The sequence below is a fragment of the Balaenoptera acutorostrata genome, chromosome 1 (assembly GCF_949987535.1).
Source record: "Balaenoptera acutorostrata chromosome 1, mBalAcu1.1, whole genome shotgun sequence".
NCBI classification, from domain to species: Eukaryota; Metazoa; Chordata; class Mammalia; order Artiodactyla; family Balaenopteridae; genus Balaenoptera; species Balaenoptera acutorostrata.
This window is the reverse complement of record NC_080064.1, coordinates 174104765-174125816: the sequence shown is the minus strand read 5'-3', so window position 1 is coordinate 174125816 and position 21052 is coordinate 174104765. Positions and strand designations below refer to the sequence as shown.

Sequence of the window (21052 nt, the reverse complement as noted above, 5' to 3'; positions counted from 1 at the left end):
CTGAAAATGTGGAAGGCCAATTTGTGTTGTTTTCCAGGGGAGCAAAAGCATCTACCTGATCCTGGGTGAGCTCCCAGATGAATCACTTTCAGTCTGCTCCTGGCTGCTGCACCATCCAAGCTTGTCTTGAAACCCTGAAATAAACTTCCAGGGTGAGAGCTTACATTGTGACTACATTTGTTGATGCTTTCTCAGCATTTTCATTTTCAATTAGCACAGAAGTCAAAAGTTACAAAAGCAACGAGATTATGCATCTTTTAATGAAAGATAAAACAACAATATAAACATTCACAAATTTACAGAGAAGGGATCAACTTTAATACATCTGGAGTAAAAGGTGTTTCATTTAAATATGGTATAAAAATAAATGCGGGAAACATTAACCAAGAATATACAGACAACAGACAAAGACATAGCTTGTTTCTGACTGTGATATATTGGTGAAATGAAACTTTCTGTGCTAATTTATTTAATAAATGTGAAGCTGTATGTACACTTATTGATATAAGCTTTTTTTCCTTTTACAATTCTTCCAGTTTGTGACTGAATTTTTAGTGAACTGTGTGGCTAGAAGAAGCTTTAAGATAGAGAGAAAGGGGGGAAAAAGATTTACTTCACTTGAATCGTTAAAAAAGGAAAAGACACAGATCCAGCTTAGTACAAGGAGGAAGTTAGCAGACATTTTGAAATGGAGGCATCGAGATGGTAGAGTCCCTTGGAGATGGCAGTGCCTTAATGTACACAAAGAAAGAACAATTCAGGTCCTTTGCTCATGCAACATCTTGGTCTAATGTCCTCTGCTGCAGGTAACAACAAAGAACTACAAAGTATATGCAATGACTCCAGTTCACTTTCATGCTACAAGATGATCCTTTTAATAAGACTGAACGAGGCTTGTTAACCTCTTTGACGTGAGAGATTTCCCCTGAGAAAAAAATATAAACAAGAAAAAAAAAAACAATATGATCACTGAAAACCTGCTTATGAGTAGCATCTATTTATTGCAGCTGATTTTGTGCAAGGGTCAAAATGGAACCCTTTAGGTGCATCTTAGTTCAAACTTCATGACCAAGTTCCCTCCCTCCCTCCACCAACACATCAAACAAAATGATCCTCCCTTCTTCCATCCTCCCACCCCACCCACCCACTTCCTCCCCACTGCAAACAGACTGATGGGTTCACAGCACAAATCAGCAAATCATAAAACATGTCCAAAATGTTCCACTGAGGCTTAGCGATGATGCAACACCTAGGTTTGCAACTGGTTATAAACATGTTACAACAAACCTTAGGAAGCTGCTCTGCAATGTGAATGCATTCTTGTTCAACTGCTGAAATTAGTGTTGCATTTATAAATATCTCGGTATGCAGAGGGTATGATTTAATTAAATAAAATGATTTTTGAGGGTGAGATTGCTGGAAACTCAAGATTGAGTCTATCCCCTATCCTATATGGTAATGGAAAAACAAACAACCAGTGCCAATTATACATCTAAAGATAAAAGTCTATTTGTTCTGTACTTCAAACTGTAGACACCTTCCTCTTCCACTTGATTTCTTCCAACTCCAATCCCAGAAAAATCCCATATATTCTGATTCTACATTTTATGTTAATACCTACTATACATATTCATTTTTTGAAAACCTTGATAACCAAAACTGTCCCTGTAAATTACAAATACTCTAGAGAGGTAAGAAATTTTAAATTTCTGATCAGAATAGCAGATCATTAATTGGTTATTTCTGTTTTATCCCTCATTGTATGTTCTAGTATAAAAATAGATGGAATTTGTACTTCTCAGAGGATAAAATAATAATGGAAAATCAAGAGATTTTTTTTTTTTTTAATATATATATATTTATTTATTTATTTTTGGCTGTGTTGGGTCTTCGTTTCTGTGCTCAGGCTTTCTCTAGTTGCGGCGAGTGGGGGCTACTCTTCATTGCGGTGCGCGGGCTTCTCATTGTTGTGGTCTCTCTTGTTGCGGAGCACAGGCTCTAGAGCACAGGCTCAGTAGTTGTGGCTCACGGGCTTAGTTGCTCCGCGGCATGTGGGATCTTCCCAGACCAGGGCTCGAACCCGTGTCCTCTGCATTGGCAGGCAGATTCTTAACCACTGCGCCACCAGGGAAGCCCAAGAGATTTTTTAAGAAATATAATATTTAGTAATAACTTAGTCATAGCAATAGTCTTGATTTACCACCTAATGTGGCTCAGAGTTTGATAAATGGGTGGTGTGGTTTGGGGAGAGAAATCATCATTCATGACCATATTTTGAGAAAAGAATGACATATTTAAGAAATTATTAATAATTCCAAAATTAAGCTTTCTTTACATCCTGTACAGTAACTGACAAGGCCTTTTTGTATACTTGAACAGCAGTGATGAAAACGAAGCATCATTCTCTTTTAATTGGAGGAAGGGTTCAAAACTTAGTTTTTAGCAACTGATAGTAAAAGATCCAAAGTTTAGCAAAGATTTTTCCCACTTAGCTATGCTCTAATCACTCTATGGGAAGAAAAATATGAAAGAAAATGCAGATTTTTAACAGGACACCCTACTTTACATTGGCCTTATAAACAAAATATGCTTTGTTTCTTCTTGCCACCACTTCTGTGGCTGTTTCCTCATTCATACAATGGGGATAATAGTAGTACCTACTTTTAAAGCTTGTTGTGAAGAATAATACAAGTAAATTACTTAAAACTGTTCTCAGAACATTCTGTGTACTCAGTTTATGTTACCTATTACCTTATTATATTATTACTATTATTATTATTATTCTTTCTCATTAGGACACTGAGACCCAAAGTCACAATTCTGACTCTGAGAAGAGCAGAAAATTTCTCATGAATTGGAAGCTGAAATTATACTACTTTTAACACTCCAAACCTGAGCAATAGGTTAATCAAATAATGTTGGAATAGAAAAACTACTTTTCTATACTTGAAGACTATATTATTTCATATATTTACTACTGTTTTATGTTATTAACATGTGTGCATATATATTCATTCTGAGGCTAATGTATTTTTAGAAAGTGCTTACTGTTTCTAATGCCATTTGTGGGATGGAGAGAACCATATACTGGTTGAAGCATAAGAGTGAATTCTTATACAGTTGAGGAGGAGGATAAAGGTGTTAATATAAAACTATTTATTTTAAAACTACAGATTAATGTAATTTGGTTCAAACTATTGGGAAGATGAATAGCATAGTTACATTGAAATAGGAAGCCATTTGCAACTCAGAGTCATTTTTCATTTGGATGGGTGGAAACTGTGTCATCTTTGTAAATGTAACAAGTAGTTACCTTGTTCTCTTTCTACCTTTTTTCCCCAAATATCCTTGAAGCTATTAGTATTTTTCCTGGTATAGACTTCATTAAAAGGGGGGGGGGGCGGTAAAAGTTTAGCTTGATAAGCTGTTGTCCCAAGAGATAATTTAAAAACACTCCTTCATGGAATGAGGCCTACAGTAAACCTCGGGTTTGTGATAATAGGAAAACAGATGAACAGAAATGGGAGAACACATGTATACATCTTAACATAGCCACACAATGAAACACTTGTGAGATATGGACTCACCAAATATGTAATAAGGGTATTTGTTTTGTGTATTGAGACAATTAAAAGGCAAATTTGGGTATAACTAATAGTAAAAAGAACTTAAGTGCCCCACTCAGGGGTCAAAGTAAATAGCATGGACACCCAAGTGAGTCATCTAGATTTGAAGACCTAGATTACTTGGATCTATCGGTAAGCCCTGTGCAAATCTTGCCTTTTTCACATACTGGAAAGAAAAATACCTAGGTGCTCTCTAGTGCACAAAGAAATACCAGTTGCTCACTCTACTGGAAAATCTTAAAAAGAACACTAATCCTTTCTTGTGGGTAGGAAAGAATACATTTGCACATCAGATATTTTGTAACAATCCTTTTCAGTGTTGTTCCTTGGTGGCTGTATGAAATCACCTTAAAAGATAATCCTGCTAATTATCTTTTAATAATTTTTCTAAGTTGAAGAATCTGGGAAATTTTCTGTTTTTTTTGGAAATTTTCATAGTTAAGTTCTAAAATCTTAATTCTAAAAACTAAAAGGGCTAAAAATCCCTTACCAATAGCAGTTTTTACCAAATTGCTTACAAGTGAATTCCATATGAATAATAATTATTTTTAACCAAATGACTACATTTGTGTTATATGATTTATACCCTTTCTTGTTAGATTCTAAAGGAAAAGAATTTGAAAAAGAATAGATACATGTAATGTATAACTGAATCACTTTGCTGTACACCTGAGACTATCAGAACATTGTTAATCAACTATACTCCAATATAAAATAAAAATTAAAAATAAATAAAGGAAATAGATTATATTGTAAATGGAAATCCATAGAGAAAGACAAAGACAGAAACTCAAAACAAAACAAAATAAAAACTCAAGATCTTATGAGATTTTGTAATATCTAGTTAATGGACAGTATGCTAGCAAAAGAAGCACATGATCAATTTCAGGACAAAATTAACCTGACTTTAACTGGCACTTAAGTGAAGGCAGAGCCTCTGGCTAATCTACAATACAGCTACCACATAAACAAAGAAGGTTTTCTAGTGTCTCAATAAAATTTCATCTCCACCAAACCAATTCCTTCCTATCTTAAATGTTGCATAGAGATTTTGTTATAATTAGGAAAATAAAACTCCCCCAAACAAAACTACCTATTGCTGGTTCTTCACCTTCTCAAGTTAACTATCAAAAGTTATGAATTTCACCTGATTTTTAACATCTCTCTTGGTCTTAAAGTGATAACATAAAGTTGACAAAGAGCTGTGAGCCAGTAGAAATGGACGTAAAGGTCAGGCTCTTAGCTCCAGTCTGAGAACCTTGACATGGAGGCAAATTTCCACACTCCTTTCCTGCAGACACTAATCCATAAAGAAAGTAGAGAGAAGCTATATTTGCTTGAGTGACCAACTATTTGTTTTATTACTGTCATAAAAACATACAGCAGTCTTTCTGAGTCTACAGGGCACTAAGCAAACCAACGATAAATGAAGGGATGGATTTTTAGAAGATAGTCATGAAAGAGCTTAAAGAGAAGAATAGGAAACTATCAGCATCTTTTGGATTAAAAAACATGTTAACATCTTAACTCTTATAATTCCTACTTGTGTGTTTCTTATCATTGCCTCCTAGTCTTTCCCATATGTTGCTGTAGACTTAGAAGTATATTCTAGAATGCCATGTAGGCTCCAGAGGCCACAGTGAGAGGCTGGGACCAAGAGAGGGCAAATCTTGTCATTGACTTTCTATTGGTGTATATGACCCAGTTGTCTAACCTGTGCTCAGCCCCACAGCTGTGTAATAAAAAGCTGACTGTTTGGTGGTAATGAGATGCTGCTGGACTAGAGATAGGACATGTATGCTCTTAAAACAGGCTGAACTAAAGGATGTTATCTGTTTACTCTTTTACTCTCATACTGAAAATTGCCCTGGTTTCACTTAAAAAATATAAATGTCTTTGCCTGGGTTTCAAAATCCTTCATAACCTGGTTTCCCTGGCCTTTCAAACTACCTACTGTCACTCCACAGAATGGTTCTTTGGCTGACTTTTGCACCTGTTGCTCTCTCCGCTCAGGTTCTACTCACTCTTCAGTTAAACTTCTTACTCAGGTTTTGGCTGAAGTCTTCTAATTGCCCCTTAAGTTCTTCTGCAGTTTCCCTTTTTGGACTCTTTGCCAGTACTTGTACATTTTTTTGTACATGCTATTTTGTACAATTCTCTAAGTTACCTGGCTTGGTGAAGCAACTGATACCTGTTAAACAATATTAATATTATAGAAGTCCCCAAATATGTGCTTGCTTTGCATGAGCTGAGTTCCTTGGCTGGAAATCACATTTTAAGAATAAGCTTCTAGAAACCAGGGTAATGAGATTCAAATGTATTGGGACAAGTAACTTATCTTGGGGGAGGAGAGGCAAGGTAGGATGAGAAATGGGAGCACTTGGCCACACCCTATTAAATAATCAACTGACAGAATTTGGGTCTTTTCAACTCTTATTTTGCCCTGGTTGTTCATATCAATGAAACTAACCAGGAATGTGTTAAGAAGGAATTGAACTAGGCTAGGGGTTTGGAAAGATCTTCCCTGCTTTAAATGAAACCAAGCTTCCTAGGTTAATTTGCAGGAGAGTTTACTGAATCACCGTGAATAATTTTAGCAAAACTGAAAAGTGTGTTTCTAGACAATTAAAGAAAGCTCAATTATTGAGATTTAAGAAAGAAAGGAAAAAAGAAAGAAAAAGAAAGGAAGGAAAGGAGGAAGAAAGAAAGGAAGGGGATTCTGTAGCTAGTTTGGAGGCTGGTATATTTAATGTTGAACGCTGGAAAAAATTCTGTTATTATGTACTTAAAAGATATAGTTTATGAATACATTTATATGTAAGCACTTATTACTAGCTCCCTGTGTGGTTTGAGATAGAAAAAGTAAAGCCAAATACTTTCATTACCTTAGTTAAGAATATTTTCCTGAAATAAAAAGTGTATATCCATTAGAGAAAATGAGGAAAACATAGAAAAATATAAAGAAGAAATGAACTTTACCCAAAATACAGTTATTTACATGCTAATATATCATTTTACTTTTTATACAAAAATGTTATTTTATTTTTTTTACAAAACTGATACTATACTGTGCATAGTATTATGGCTTATTATGAGTAACATGCTTATTAAAATGATCATATTTTGATCAATTACCCATGTAACACATATTTCTTCTAAAACAATGTTTTGTTGAAATTCATGACATTAGTGGGAAAGGAAATCAATTTAGAAAGACGCTACCAACATTAAGGAAAAAATTACAAATCATAGAACAGATCAAAATATATCAGGGTGCGTTGCACATAATAAGGGAATGTATTGTTTCTGAAATGTTATTTTAGTCCTACACACATATAAATGTACACAAGTACAGTTTATATATACATACACACACACTCACAAACATATATGTATTACTATGTCATATGTGGGAGGCAATAAAAAAAGATGAAAGTCAGTGTTCTGAAATCTAATTTTTAATAGCTGCATCAGGTTGATATACCTTGATGCATTTAAGGAATTCACTATTGTTGTATATACAGATTGTGTCATTTTTGGCAGTTACATGATGCAATGAATATTCTTGTTTGTGTGTAAACATCGGAGTTTTGTTAGAATTAAATTATTAGAAGTTGAATTACTGATTGAAAGCGAGAGAAGATTTTTGAAGGGTTTGACACGTTCTGTAAAGTTCTATTCGAGAAAGTGATTAGCAATTCATATTCCTATTAACAATGTATGAAATCACCAATTTTCTTATCCTAGATATGATTATTTTAAAAACTAACCTATTTGAAGGAAAAAGTTTTTTTTTTGCTTTTTGAATTAAACTTGGTTATTATATAGATTTTCTTTTTGATTTCTTATGTATTTATTGACTATTTGTATTTCCTCTGTTAAAACTGTTCAAGACCTTTGCTCATTTTTCTAATGACGTACTGCTCTTCTGATTATTTTTTTGCTAAGAACTCCCCATATAAACCATATTAGATCTTTGTCATGTACACGCTCATTTACTCATTTTTAAAAAGAGTTTACCAGACTTGAGGACAGGAAGTTGCTTTAAACAAAGGTTCTTGGACTAAGTAAGGCATTTAGCAGTCTTTCATGGTATCTCTGTGGATGACACAGAAAAAGGTGTGGTTCATAACTAAATAAACAACTACCTTCAAGGTGTGCTAATTTTTGGAGTAGTGGAACTCTGTCTTCCTCTCTGTACTTTATGGCATTTTAATCAATAATTTGCACAATTAAACTGATGGAATTCTGCTAAAATGAATGTATGATGCCAATTTGCTAATCTTAGTTAAAAGACAGGGTCACAAAGAGATACTCCAAAAAATTATGTAAGGCTATAACTTACAAGATAAAACTTAATGGAAAGAAGGATAAAGAACCAAACTTACATGAAAATTAATAAACAAACAATAAACCAAAAATCTAGCAGCAAAAGAGAGAAGATTGGGGAGATGTAATCTGAGCTCACAAGAAAAAAAATTCTAGATTTAAAAAAAATTTTAAGCCCCAAATGACCCTACAATTTGATACGGCTGCTGTGACTGGGAGCTGGGGTGGGGAAGCTGATACAATGTTCGGACTGGATTGTAAAAGTTATATATGTTCTTTCTTTCCTATTGGGCAGATGATATTTCCAATCGATGCTGGTTCGGTTACTTCTCAAGTATTGTGTTCAGTTATCATTTTTGGAGGACTGTTGATTAACTGGGGTGGATATAGGAGGTGAGCAATTAAGGTGGTGAAAGAACATGAGATTATTGAATGAGAAAACATTAGAAGCCCACTTTCCCAAAGCAAGGCTCACTCAGATTTAATGTGATGGCAATTTTAAGGCAAGTTTATTAAGTCTTGTTAAGTGTTCAGCTTGGTTTTCAGAGAAATAACTTTTTCTTTTCACACTCAAATTTCAGCAGCTTATATGACATTCAAATAAATTATGTAATTACTATCAGTTCAATTATGGTAAACAGCTATGGGAACAAACACAGTTGACTCATCCATGTAATTCAAATGCTGCTTGCAAAAATGTGTGAGCACAACTGGAGAGTAGCCTCTCAGATGTGACACTAGGTGTGCCCTTGGCATCTATCAGTGGGGAGAGTGGAGGGAATCAGTTAGGCTAGGGTAGTGGTTTTCAAAGTGTTGTCTCCAAACTGGTAGTATCAGTATCACCTGAGAATTATTAAAAAATTAAAATTCTTGGATCTTACCAGAAAACTACTTAATTAGCCTTTCAGAGAGGTGAGGTCTAGCAATCTGTGTTATGAGTTCTCCAAATGATTCTGCTGCAGCTAAAGTGAGGAAGTGAGAACCACTGATCTTTGGTAAGGAGAAGTCAGGCTGCTAACTAGATCATGGTTCTTAAACTGAATTCTGAAGCGCTTGTAAACAGTGAGAGAGAGAGAGAGAGAGATTCTAACCCAGTTTATCTGGGATAAGGTCAAGGAATCTGCATTTTCCAAGCCCCTGGTTATTTTGAGATATGGGATATGGATAGTTGAACCATACAGAAAAACGGTGAACTAGATTTTAACTAATGGAAATAAAAACAAAACTTGAGAGGAGATATAATTACACCTTCAAGTAATTCAACAGATGTCTAGATCCGCTGAAATGTTTGTATTATTCTGCCTAGCTCCAGGAGACAGAACTAGGATGAATACTCCGATGTTACAAAAAAGTAGATTATTCTAAAAATAAGGAATGAAATTCTAAAAAATGGAATTGACTACCCCTGTGTTCTAAAGGTACCACATCTCTGAAACTTATAGGCCAGCAAATGCTGGATGCATACTTGTCATTGAGTCTACAGAGGAGATTCATGCAATGGCTGGGGATTGGACCTGGGGAAATTGATGCCTATAAATCCCTTTTCAATTTTGAGACTCCAAAAATTAATCATTTTCAATGTCTCCCAAAAGTCCTTTGAAGACTTTTAGAATTAGAAAAGATAAAGACTTCCCAATAGTCTTTTCTTTCTGGTATTGGAAGTATGTTCCTCCTAGATATTAATATGCATATTTCAAGTGAACAATCTTGATAATGGGTGCTTGTTATCCCTGTTTACATCAGCCATGTCTATCGAGTAATTTTTCTATTGCTGATGAAATAGAAAAATCTTTAACACCAAAATAAGTAAATTGGAATGAATTGATGAACAAAAAAAATGACGGCTGATCTTTTATTCTCCAGAAATAATGGTCAGTGCAATTTAGAAATGGTGTTTTAAACTTCCAATAATGACCACAAGCTTATTTTAATAATGGTAACTTCTGGACGTTGGAAAACAACAGTGACAAAAACAGCAATCAAAATGTGATGCACAATGCAGAGGATATGGGATTTTGCCCAATCTGGGCTTGCCTTATGGTATCTGCCAAACACTTAAGAAAACACAGCAGTGTGTTTGTTTATAAACAAAATATATCTAAGTCTATAAACATGTATGCAATTTAGATAAAGATGTCTATTGTCTAGCTATTTTAAATCACCCATTTTAGAGTTGTTGCCTCCAAGTACTAGCATAAATTATGGAAAAGTAAAATTCACACCCATGGCTGGTCATAAATATAAAAATGGCTTTCTTTTCTGAAAAGTGTTTCATAAAGGAATGCTAATGAACACATACAATGGGACACGTGGCTTTAGAATGGAAAACGGCAAATGAGATGGCTTGATGATGATATGGGGTTGCTTAGTAAGTGACTTCATATCTAGATATAATTAACATATGAATGTATTTTTAGTGGAAATTAAATTTAGACATAATAATCCCAATCTTTATCAATTTAAGTTCCATTTATATTTTTCCTAGCTATGTAAAACACATTTATAAAAAGAATATGCAAACATATTGTCCTCAGACTATTGATGAAATTCCGGTTTACTGTATGTAATTCTATTAAATTCTATTTAACTCAGTGAGGTAATTGAGATCAATACTGAGATTGATAGTTGACTGTCTTCAAGTACTTGACAAATATTGTAATGTACACAAGCATACACAAATATTCCCTATCTTCTTGCTTCACTCAGCTACAATTTTTTGTCATAGTTGAGTAAAACTTCAAGTTCATATACTGTCAAATAAAATAGAAGTGATAATGTAAAATAATTTATTAACTATTATATAACTCTTTCAATTCCTAATTGAGACAGTCTGAAGTTTATTTTTCCACTGTCAACACTCCCAGTAAACTTAGCTCAAAAATACTGTAGCCTATATGTAAATATACTGGTGCTAAAAGTTGTACTCTTCCTCCTTTACTTCCTCTATCTCATTGCCCAAGTTCTTGGCATTATCATCAAATATGAATTAATATAGTAGCTACTGATCCTGTCATGTCCTCTTATCTCTAGGTTCTCCTAACTTGCCTTCCACCTTCATCTTCTGCATATATAAAATGGCCCATTGTTTGGATCCAGATTATGAGCTATCTTTTTGATTACCTTATTCTGTACTATATTCCTCTAACTGGAAGTCTCCATGGCAGTCTTGCCTGGAACACAACTCAATTTGTCATGTCCTTAGACCCTCTTTCTGGTTCTACCTTTGTTCTCTCTCTCCTTCAGGGCTGCTTACCCCAACTATTTAATAAGCAGATCTCTTGCTTAAGCTTCACTCTTCTTCCTGCCTACTCTGTGTTGCTTTAAGGAAAACTTTCATGATTTACATGAAGTAAGCTAATGGGAAGCTGGTAGGAAACTAGTTCTGTTCATTGAACAGTTAACTTTCATGAGAAGAATGAACCGACTAAGGTACACATGTTAGTGACTATTATTTCTTCTTCTTATTAACTATTATTATTATTTATATTTGTCATTACTACTATTATTAACTTATTATTATTACCTACTAGCTTCCTATTATTTTTTATTATTTATGTATTCTTAACTAGGGAGAAGGTGCCTGACCCCCAATAGGTGCTCAATAAGTATTTTTTTGTTGTTGTTGGATAAAAGAATCCAATAATGCTTGGACACATGGGTACTACTGGGTTATAAAATTGTTAAGTAGAGCCCCCAGGGTGGTCTCCAATTATGCAGGTAGCTGGGGCCTCATGACCACTGGCTTCAACCCAAGGCCTTGGGTACATCAGAGCAGTGCTTTGGGAAATACTATTGAAACTTCTGCCTCTGGCATATATAGCAGCAAAGGGGGAAGTTTACCACTGGGGGTTGTCTACTCAGCAGCCTCAAAACATTCCTTAGGAGCCTCCAGAGTTGTACTGGATGCTCTTTGACCAAAAACCACTATACAATTTATAGTTTATAGAACTTGAGTGGCAACTTAAGAACTAATGATGCCACTAGGGGAAAATAAAGATATATTGGCCAAACTAAATAGCCTACATAGTTTGATACATTTCACACCAATCAATTTACATCATGCTGCAGGGAACCTAAAACTGCTTTCTCAGGCAAGTTATCACCACAAAGCAGTTTCAATAAAAGAAGATGGATAGCCATATATGCCAACTACAAAATAATAAATGAGATGAGTTTCAGGTCCACTAGAGAAGAAAGAGGAGAATGTAGTTCATTCTTTACCAGACTCACTTTATGTGTTTAATATCTATGCTAGGGAAACCCAATGCCAAGTTTATAAATTATATTTACTTAGGGTGCTCTAGGAGTTTTCTAACATGGTTTTCTATATGAATATACCTATAACCTCAAGCAATAACTATAGCACTCAATCAGAAAAGAATATGCACAAAGTTCTCCTTAGGGTAAATTCACAGGTGCACAAATATAAAATCAAAACCTTCCCTCTCACAGTTTCTAAACTGTTTTTATATCATGATGGATATTTATGTGAAGCAGATGATCTGCTTCATTATGAGGGATGTTTATGTGAATCGAGGATCTCATTAACTCCATGGAGGTCTAACTATAGTGCAACTTCATTAGCATAAATACCATCTAGAAAATGCCCTTTCTGACTTCATTGTGGTAGAAATTGATATCAAGGGAAGTTAAAGTAAGAAAAGGATGTCTTTTTAACCACAAAGGAGTAGCACATAACCTGTGTAGGGGAGCAAAATTTGCCACCCCAAAATGTCTCTTTGGCATGTGGTTATTTCAAACTGAAAATAACCAAGGCCCAAAACACCCAGGAAGAAATTTTGACCTTCCCCCTGACTGCCTAAAGAATGTAGATAGAGAACCTGTTCCAGGAAGGGAGCAATCACCATAGATAACTATAATATGAACTAGGCAAGGAGATAGGGAGAAACCTAGGAAAGTCTGTTAAAATTCCTCTTTGTGTCCCATTGTTTCTGCATGTCCTACCAAACATTTGCTTTCCCATCTCCATGTCAGTTGCCTTCTTCTCCTTTGAGGTCCCAAACCACTACCCCCAACATCCTCTTTTGTCTTTACCTGAAGATAGTATTTAAGTTAAAAGTTTCAGACATTTTGATGAGTTAGTTTTCCTGGGCCTCTCCCATGTATACATATTATTAAACTTTTGATTTTTCTCTTATTAATCTGTCTCATATCAATTTAATTCTTAGACCAGCCAGAAGAACCTAGAAGGGTAGAAGAAAATTTCTTCTTCCCTGACACCTGTCATATAGTCAAAACTCAATATATGTTGAATGAATGAATAATCTAGGAACTAGTAACATAATATATAAAAAAATGATAAAAATGTAGCATATGAGTGGAACATAGATTACCAGGTCAGTCAATTTTCTATATTGGTATTATTCATGGTGAACAAACCCAGTGGCAAGTTTATAAATTTTATTTTTAGGGGCTCTAGGATCCTTTCCAACAGCTTATCTACACTAATGTGCCCATACAGCAAAGTCTAGAGCACTAAACCAGGAATGCCATGTTTCAATCCTAAAGAGAACCAATGTCCAGCTCAACTGCACAGTCGAGGGGTCTGCATGAGTAGATTTGACACGGCATTGGACTCTTGTAGTATTGCTCCATAGCTGGTGTGAGGCTGTATTTCCAAAACCTGGAATCTCTATTATTCATAGGGTTATACTGGGTGGAGAGGGCAGTCTCGGTGTACAGTCATGGTGATTGTTATGGTATGCAGAGGAAGTTTCATGCTAGATTTCACATTTAATAAAACCAAGTTAAAAATCACTTGACCATGGACTAGAAATAATCCATAGTGTTTTTGACAGCGTCTTAAAAAAAAGTGTAAGGCTCCCAGAAAACACTGTAATTCTTCAGAGATTGAGGACTAATTGATAAGGAAGCCTGTTATTAATGTGTAACACAAGTGGTTTTGGAAATCAAGAATATGAACTCTGATTTCTGTCTTCTGTGATAAGTTATTTTTCCCTCTAGTGTATCTCTTGCATTAGGGCAAAAGTAAAGATAAGAGAGAGAAAAATAAATAGACATCTTTTCTTTCATAATTTTGCATTCCATTTAACCAAGCAACTCAATTTTTTATGAGTATGAGAAAAAAATCAATATTTAACTTGAAGAATGTTTACCACACTTTGAGCTATAATGACAATGAATAAAGAAAGAAATAAATAAGGAACAACATAAATGTCCACCAATAGAGGAATGGAAAAATGCATTATAGGTATATCCATTCAGAAGAATTTCACGCAGTCAATACGTATAATCATGTAGAAGAATATGAAATGACCTGGAAGATATTTCTGATGCAATTTAAGTAAATAAAGCATGTTTCAAAAGCATAATTAAAGTATTTCTTAAGTTTATTTTATTTATTTATTTATTTATTTATTTTGCACAAGTACTGATTAGAGCTATTTCTGGCTAGAGAAATTGTAGATGAAGAAATTAAGGTTCAGCAGTTTAGCTGATTTCTAAAAATTCATACAGCAAGAAAAGTGTAAGACTGGGTTTCAGACCTAATATTAACATGTCAGGCTTCCAGGTCTGGGCTTTTTTTAAACCACATTTTGCTGCTTGTATAAAATCTGCATAAGGTGTATTAACTAGGAACTCCATGATGGGCTTAGAAAAAGAATTTAACTAGATTTAACCAAAAAGAACAGTCTAAAAGAACTAAGCATATTGTATCTTTCTCACTTTTAACACTCCAAACAAGTTATAGGATTTATATTTACATTTGTTCTTATCAATACGTCTACTAATGATTTATACAGTTAAATTCAGATTTGATTGCAAAAAATCAACTGATTTCAGAGCCAACTCAGTCCTTTTGTTAAAATTCTCTCACACAGTTTCCAAAACTTCTGGTAATTTGTTTCAGTCTTGAGAGGATACCTTACAAGCCCAACGCACTAGCATCAGTACACGGGAGGAGAGGGGGTGGGAGAGCAAAGTGGTCATTATATCTTGTATGTTGATTCTTTTAAGGCTCTGCAGTAAATTGTCTTCATTGAGATAGGGTAAAATTTTTCTCCAAAAGAGGTTAGATTAGGTGAGTTCCTGAAAGTTCAACATTAACATTCTCTAATTCTCATTTCTACTTCTGTAGCCCAAAGGCAAATTAAGGAGAAGAGGTAATAAGTAATACAGTTGGCATTTGGCACTTGATTTATGAATTTTGACTGAAGGTGTAGATGATCAATCCTCCTACTTTGTTTCTCCCCTTATTTCCTATCTGTTCTCCCTTAAGGTTTATATGGCAGACAGATGCTTCGATAATTTAATGGTTGGAAAGAAAACCGTTACATGAACTTTGTCAGAAGAGAATGAAATCAACTTAATAAGAATAACATTTAAAGGCATGAGAGGACACAACAACCCTTGAAAGACCTGAAGAAAATTCTCTGATGGCAAGGAAAATAATAAAAAAGTAAATGATAAGAAATGAGATTTCTTGGACAACAAGCCAAGGTGAAGGTATTACACAAATGTGAGTTATTTTTATCCCTCCAGTGTCGGGTATAATGAGAAGAAAATGAGTAGTCTATAAAGTAATGAATTTAAAGTCAGAAAACATTGCTTCTAGGCCTGGCCCTAACACTCAACAATTGATTAATATTGGTGAAATGACTTCACCTCACTAGTCCTCAGTTTGCTTATCTGTGAAATGATGGTAACACCTACCTGACCACCTGCCAAGATAATTGTGTTTGTAAAGAACAACAACAAAAATACAAACAAAAAGTAATGAGCGTCCTTGTAACACTGTAAAATGCTATGCAGCTGTTAGCTGTTTACTATAATTATTCTCTAAAGTGCCTGCAAGAATTTATTAACCTCAGTAACCAATGGGATTTCCAATGGTATTAGGAGGAGCTGTCAAGCAAAACGTTTTTGACTCTTGTGTGAAACAAAACAGTGATGCCATTTTTATAAGCCAGGTTATAAAAATAACTATGCTGAAATGTAAATAAACTTCTACAAATAAACACTAATGGAAATGGACTCAGACTCCAGAGGAGGTTATCATCAAATGGAAAGATTTATCTGTCTTCTACCGTTGGAAGAGCAAGGTGATCTGTGTAGAAAGAAAGAATTTGGGAACAAAATAAATTTGGGGTTAGTGCTAGCTCCTTAACTAACTGTATGATTCTGGGAAAATTAAGTAACTCCTCTGACCTTTCAGTGTTCTCACCTGTAAAATGGGTAAAATAATGAGTATTATATTACCTAACTTGTAGGTTCAGATTAAATTAAATTAGATAATATAAAGTGCCTAGTACAGAGCCTGGCACATGGCAGGCACTCACTGAATGTGAGTTATTATCATTATCTCACTTTTCCTAGTTCCTTTTACAGTCTACACACTTATTTACCTGTAATTCCCCAAGTCCATTTCTTTCTTGGATACTCTATGTTGTAGCCTCCCCGTATTTACCAGAGCAACCTGAACACAGAACTCTTTTAAAATGTTTATTTAAACTGTGTCTTTCCTCCATTATGTCTATCTGATAATAAAATCACTCATTCTTTATCTGTGTTAAAATCATTTTATTGATCCTATAAAGGTATTGCATAAAATGTATTATGTTAAGTACTTAGGATGGCTAACACAACTTCTGACCCTAAAAGTAATCATATTATGGAGGAACACTGAACCAAGGGGAAATAAAAAAAATAAATGAAAACAGAAAGTTAAAGGGAACTTTAAATAGAAATTAACCATCATAAGACTTAATGATATACAGTATAATATTTTAAATTTTTGTATATAAATAATTTTCAGGATAGAAATTTATTTCTCATAACTAATTAAATAAATGTTATCATTCATAATCTATTGGGGAAATCAGAGAGTCTTTCTAATTTTCTTACTCCATTTCTTTAGAGTACTACCAAAACAAATTATTCAATAAAAAACATTACTTTTTATTTTCCTGGATGGAAAAGGATTAACCCTAAACAATTGTGTCTGAAGGTTATCTGAAATTTATCAGTATGTTGTGTGTATATATGTGTTATGGTATGAATGTTACTCAACTTCTCTTTCTTCAGTAATCCCAGCCTTTTTTCCCCTTTCTTCTTAAAAGGATGGTTGCCTTTCTTGGCCTAATGAAATCCTATTTATCCAGTTAAATGTAACTTCTTCTGAGAATTCTCACATTACCTATGGACCCTCCCTATCCACCCTAATACAAGTTGAAATAGTTTATCTTTCTCCTGTACAACATAACATTTTGTTTATATCATTATGTACCTTAGCAATTAAGGTCTTTTTCCTAAGACATAGCAATGTCTGCAGTATAGTTGGCACTTGGCGTATAAATTTTCGTTGAAGGTGTAGATGATTAATTCTCTCTTCCCTTATTTCCTACTGATCCTTTCTTAAAGTTTGCAATGAGTTACAATGTGGTACTACTTTAAGAATTGGGGAAGTTGGTGAGATTTGGGGATGGTGTTGGAGGAAAGACAACCATTTTGCTTCCCCTTTCAATATTCCTTAATTTGCATTATATATTTTTAATTGTATCACAGAAATTTCCAATCCAATCTCAAGAACAATATTCTGTCAGTGTTATGTTAGAAAAGAATGAATTTGAAACAATGCTTAAACAATACACAGAACACTGTGCAACATCCTGTGGCGACTTCCTCCAGCAAAATCTTGAGGCATTTCTTTAACATTGTCTTTATCTTCCCATGGTGACTTATGAGGCATGCTTAAGAAAATTTTATATTAAAGGTCAGAGATTACAAAAGATCCAGCCAAAATTTTGGAAGTTTATAGTGTGATTAATTTCTGGAGACCTTCATTTTCCAGCCCTTTAATTCGTGCAATCACATTGAGTGTTCAAAGTATACACTGCTTTTTAAAATCTTTCAAATACTCTGGGCACAGCCACAACTAGGAATTCATAAAAAGAACTGATTAACATTCCCCACTGAAAGGATCCTTGAAGGAAACTAAAAACAAAAAACATATTTTTGCTGAATCCAATTTGCTTACATTTCAACACACATAACTCCACTTAACTGGCCATCACAGCAAAAGCCACAACACACACCCACAGCAGCAGCAGCATGGAGCTGACCACACAACTCAACAGACAATGCAGACAAACTTGAGTATAAACCAAGATTTTTCTACCTCTTTTCATAACAGGTTAGTGCTGGCCCTCAGTGTTGGTGTACAGTTTTTATGGCATGGGAAAATAGGGATGTTTCTGCCCTATAAAAATAAATGTGTTGAAGGCTTTAGTTTGAGCTTACACAATGTTAGAAAGTTCCAAAGGCACTGGCACAATATCAAAAAAAGAAAAAAAAAGAAAAAAAAGAATCCCACAAACAAATATATCACTTAAGCACATGGAAAGATGCTAAGAAAACACTGGTAGGGAAACTACTGGTTTCCTGGATGATTTATGCAATAGTTTTCAATACCTTCCTGAAAAATAAAAAATAAGAAAGGCATGCTATTGGGTCTTTGGTGGGGCATATATTGTCGCCGACCCCCATTCATACTGAGTCTGGCTTTAAACTGTTCAATAAGTCATTTTCTCCCTGCAAAAGTAGAAAGAACAGAACCCTCATTGTTCTTAATCTTTTAAGCCTTAGGAAGAGCTAAGGGAAAGAGTATAGAAATGCATGCACTATCTTTAATAAAGAAAGAGATACATAGAATAAAAATTAAAATATAAAGAACAGTTTCTTCATTTTATGTATCATAATACACATTTCTTTCCAAGCCTTAGTTTGATACATATAGATTTTCACGTGTGATATCTTATCTACTCCAGGAAGTGCTGGGACAGAAAGATAAGTAGGAAGCAGGAAATTCTGAATTTGAATAAAGGCAATAAATACCTTTGCTGTTACATCAAAGGATGCAAGTTGGAAGATGGGGCTTGAAACTGGGAATGTTTCCCAGTTGGACTTAATGATTTGTAATTCCTTAAAAATTAAAACTTACCACATTCTGTGCAAAGTTTTCAAAAGAAGTTCTGCGATCCATTGAGTATTCCGACTTACATGTGTGGGGTTGGATGGGGCAAAGGAACAAAGAGAGAGAGAGAAGAAAGCAAGCAAGCAAGCAAGCAAGGAAGAAAGAAAGAAAGGAAGAGAGAGAGAGAGAGAAAGAAAGAAGGAAGGAAGGAAGGAAGGAAGAAAGAAAAGAAAGAATGAAAGAAATAAAGAGAGGAAGGAAGGAAGAAAGAAAGAAAGAAAGAAAAGAAAGAACAAAAGAAATAAAGAGAGGAAGGAAGGAAAGAAGGAAGGAAGGAAGGAAGGAAGGAAGAAAGAAAGAAAGAAAGAAAGAAAGAAAGAAAGAAAGAAAAAGAAAGAAAGGAAAAGTCAGAAAGAAAAACAGCAGAAAAAGACAGGATGATGAAATGATGCAACACCAAATTCATGTTCTAAATCATAGGGATCAGGAAGACAGGAGAGTTGCCACAGAAGGCCTCTTGTCACAGGACATGGGCTCTGTTTGCATTAGTGCTTTTACTTTGAACACCAAAACTCTTCTTGTGCAAACAAAATAGTGTGATTTCAAGCAAAATCAAATGACACTAAAATGAAGTAGATGTGTTAAGGTTTTATGCCAACATTTTCAAAGCCTAAATGTTTGAAAATCTAGTGGCTTAACTTCAGAATTTCCTCATAATTTTCTACTGGTACTAAATTTCTGTTGATAACATCATTAATTCTGTAGAGCGCTGCTGTCCAGTAGAACTTTCTGAAAGCATGGAAATTTCATTCTATACTAACTAATATTTCAGAAGTCTTTAGCTGTGGCCATTGAGTACTAGAAATTTGAGTAGAATTTTATGTAACCTTAACTAATTTAAATTTAAATTTAAACAGCTTCATGTGGCTAGTGTTTGCTGTACTGGACAGTGCAACTACAGAGTATCTATTCCCGTTGCAAAGTCAATGGACTTTGAAAAATACCATTAGCTTAAATGATGATCATGAATTACACAAAATTATAATTTCATCTCAGAATTTCAAGAAGCTATGGACTATTTTAACATTACAAAATAATGAATGATGTTGATGTTTACATCCAGATTTTCCATTCCTTGTTATACTGGTTATATAAGGTGTTATTTACAGTGAGACTTTGATTATAAACATTAATTGAACAATGTAACCTATTGCACCTCTTCGAAATGTGCTTGGCTATCATCTTAGGTATGAAACCTCATCGTAGGGATACTAAGTGACTCAGAATAAATGCCAAATGAAAATATGTGGAAGCAAACATTACTGCATTTTGGCAACTATCATTGAAAACAATGAGTTATGGAGCGTATGGTCCAAAACATACATTCTAGCTTACTGGACAAGGAAAACCCTCTTTAAGTTTTTGATCTGATGACATTGTTCTTCTCCTTTCTTTATTGTAATTTTTTATTTCCTTAAACTGGCATACAGAAGACTAACATGAAACATGAAAACGGCGTCTAAAAAACTTTGTAAAGCATGAACATCTGCAGAAACAAACAAACAAAGAAGAAAATAAGCAATCAACAAACGGAAACCCATACAACTTAAATGGCCCTTATAAAATGCAAAGGTTTGGGGGAGGGTCTTGGAGTATATTCACTTACCATTTGTCCAATACTGTGGGCCCAGCAGAGGTAACTACTCCAAATAATTACAACTGAGAACTAGGTCAAAAAAGTTCACAAAGAACCAATACCTTTTTCTTTGCCTGTAGAAGCTCTTGATAGGCACTGGATCTTATAAAACGTGGGTATGAATCACTTTTCATCAGTTTGTAAATGTGCTCCTAAAAAGAAATAATGGTTGAGGTGCTTCCTTATTATTTCTCAGGAAAAATTAAGTACTGTGATAAGAATACAACATTTGGTTCAAAAACAAATCTGGAAGCAGCTAAAAATAATGATAATACTGATGAGAATACCTTATATGCTTATAGAACATTTAGACTTTCAAATTTATTATTTTATTCAAGGATCAATGTTTAAACTGGTTTGGGACCCATGGAGGAGGTAAACCACATCCAGTCCTTAAAAAAAAAAAGGAATTTAGTTAGCAGATTGTCATGAAGTAATTTCAAATCA

At 34.4% G+C, this 21052-nt stretch overlaps 1 protein-coding gene across 5 annotated transcripts in view; it reads right to left on the bottom strand.

Annotated features, from left to right (window-relative positions):
* Positions 1–242: 242 nt before the first annotated feature.
* RGS7 (regulator of G protein signaling 7) overlaps positions 243–21052 on the bottom strand; it is a 584795-nt gene continuing 563985 nt past the window's right edge. For 3 of the 5 annotated variants that reach the window (XM_057553541.1, XM_057553532.1, XM_057553519.1), the window contains 3 exons: positions 20668–20757; positions 18115–18195; positions 243–925 (listed from right to left, as the gene is read on the bottom strand). In XM_057553541.1, coding sequence (XP_057409524.1) covers positions 18121–18195; positions 20668–20757 — 165 coding nt within the window. In that variant the 3' untranslated portion in view covers positions 243–925; positions 18115–18120. Of the gene's footprint in view, positions 926–18114; positions 18196–19853; positions 20456–20667; positions 20758–21052 lie in introns of those variants that run through there. The other 2 variants (XM_057553524.1, XM_057553530.1) reach the window with 2 other exon arrangements.